Genomic DNA, 2,200 nt, shown 5'->3' with positions numbered 1-2,200 from the left:
CTCCCCTCTTTCCATCGTACTAATTACGTCATTCGTACTGAAACTCTACAAAATAGGAATGCCTTTCTGTTTCAAGAGATCGTTGTTTGCAACCAGACAAGTTAAATCAAACAAAATTAACTAATTAATCTCCCAACGGTCATTATAAGAAAGCTTAAATCAAAGAAAAAAAATGCCCACATGTAAGAAAAAATGAGTTGCAGCTTCCGCGAAACTTCCAATTTTTCCATCGTGGTCTCCTCATGAACCCGTCTCCATTTCTGCGATTCTTCTGCGAAATTTCAACTGAGTGTCCTAAAAACCCTTCATCTATTTTCTGCTCTAAATATGGGTCATGATCTGCATTGCCAAGCGAGAGAATCAGATTGCAGTTTGTTTTCGCTTCAAGAAACGGTCGTCTGCATCGCCGAGGAAGAGAATTTGATTGCAATCAGAGAAATTTAATCAAAATCAAGTTATATTCCAACCTCCCATGGCAGACCGGTGGATTATCGATGTAAAAAGCGGGTTTGGCAAGCAGAATCTGCATTCCGTCCGAGGATCTAAGGAGGCCGTGTCGATCTATAAAGTCCCTGACTTTCTCGTGCAGCTCAAGCGGAGTTCTTATGTTCCACAAATGGTGTCATTAGGCCCACTTCATCACGCCGCACATCCCGAAATGCTTGCCCATAAATTGCACGCTACACGGAAAATGTTTGACATGAGTGAGGAGAAGTTGGAAAAAGAAGTGGTTGGACCTATTCTTGCTCTAGCTCCCACAGTAAGAAAATGCTACCAACAGCACATCGAGTACCAAGATGGGTATCTTGCCTGGATGCTCACTTTGGACGCTTGTTTTATCTTAGAAGTATTCAGGGCCTTGGGGAGTACCGACAATTGGCCGGATCGCAGTCTTTTCAATCGGAATACAATAGAATACACTGCATATCCCATAATAACCGACATTCTGATGCTGGAGAACCAAATTCCACTCTCTGTTCTGCTCAAGATATTAGAATTGGAGGGTGGAAAAGATGAAGCAAGCGCATTTTCTGAGCTATGCGATTTGTTGGCTGGTGCCCGAATAGCAAGGCTGTTCTACCCTTTTAAGGAGACGGCGCCTTCACTGAATGAAATACCAAGCGCGCAGAAAAGCAAGCATCTTTTGGATTTAATTCGGATGTATGTCATACACTCATTCGAACTCCATAAAGATGTTGTCGATCATGAATATCATATAAAAAGAGAGATCATAATCCCCTCTGCTTTAGAATTAAGCCGGGCTGGGATCAAATTCAAAAAGATGGAAGGGAAATTCATGGAGATCAGCATCAAGAAGAATGTATTTCATCTTCCCAGAATCAGAATCGCCGGCAGCGTTGAGACCCTTCTGCGGAATCTGATGGCTTTGGAGATATGTGAGGCGAAGGAGAGGTGTGTGATATCAAGGTACGTCCATCTGATGTGTGAGCTCATTCATTCTGCAAGAGATGTCTCCGTTCTAAGAAAGGCCAGGATCATCAAGAGCTACATGGGAAGCGACGAGGAAGTGGCCGATCTGTTCAAGACGCTGAGCAAAGGTATAACGAGAAGCTACAAAGATCCGTTTGCTAAAGTGAGAGAAGATGCCCACAAACATTACCATAGCAAGATTAAGGTTATGGTTGCTGAATTCACAGAAGACCATTGTTCGAGGCCATGGAGAACTCTTTCTGTTATTGCAGCGTGCATGCTTTTGCTCTTCGCCGCCGTGCAGTCCATTTTCTCATTGCATCGCAAGATTCTTACAGATTAATCAACTTTTGACTGAGTCTCCTTTCGTAACTGCGCCTTCACAAGTTTTCTTCACGCATTTCCTTAAATTTAGGAGGTCCAACTAGAGTTTACTCATGTTGGTAGCAACACATATTATTTTATTTTCTATTAGGTATCACTTCCACCTATTTATGCATTTATTATTATTATTATTTATTTCATCTCGTAGTCATGTCTTCTAATAGTTAAAATATTATATGCATATTTTCAATCTTAAATACTTATAACATAGACATGACAAGATGGATAATCATTATATATGCAAGTATTTATCAAACATATTATTTCCTCTTTTTAAGAAGATTTGACAGGCATTATAAAGAACTAGTATTACTTCCCTTTTATCTTATTATCTTTGTGCAACAACTTGAACTAGTGATTACTTTGGTTATATGTAATTTTTAAG

General features: G+C 40.2%; 1 protein-coding gene across 1 annotated transcript; it reads left to right on the top strand.

Moving 5' to 3' along the window:
* Positions 1-367: 367 nt before the first annotated feature.
* LOC149534383 (UPF0481 protein At3g47200-like) lies at positions 368-1,955 on the top strand. Its single transcript, XM_089804855.1, has one exon. It carries the CDS (start codon positions 473-475, stop codon positions 1,772-1,774), a length of 1,302 nt encoding a protein of 433 aa, XP_089660981.1. The 5' UTR covers positions 368-472; the 3' UTR covers positions 1,775-1,955.
* Positions 1,956-2,200: the final 245 nt, after the last annotated feature.

Source organism: Cupressus sempervirens, chromosome 10 (genome assembly GCF_028749045.1).
Source record: "Cupressus sempervirens isolate cs-2001-9-10 chromosome 10, ASM2874904v1, whole genome shotgun sequence".
NCBI classification, from domain to species: Eukaryota; Viridiplantae; Streptophyta; class Pinopsida; order Cupressales; family Cupressaceae; genus Cupressus; species Cupressus sempervirens.
This window is presented reverse-complemented; position numbering and strand designations above follow the sequence as displayed.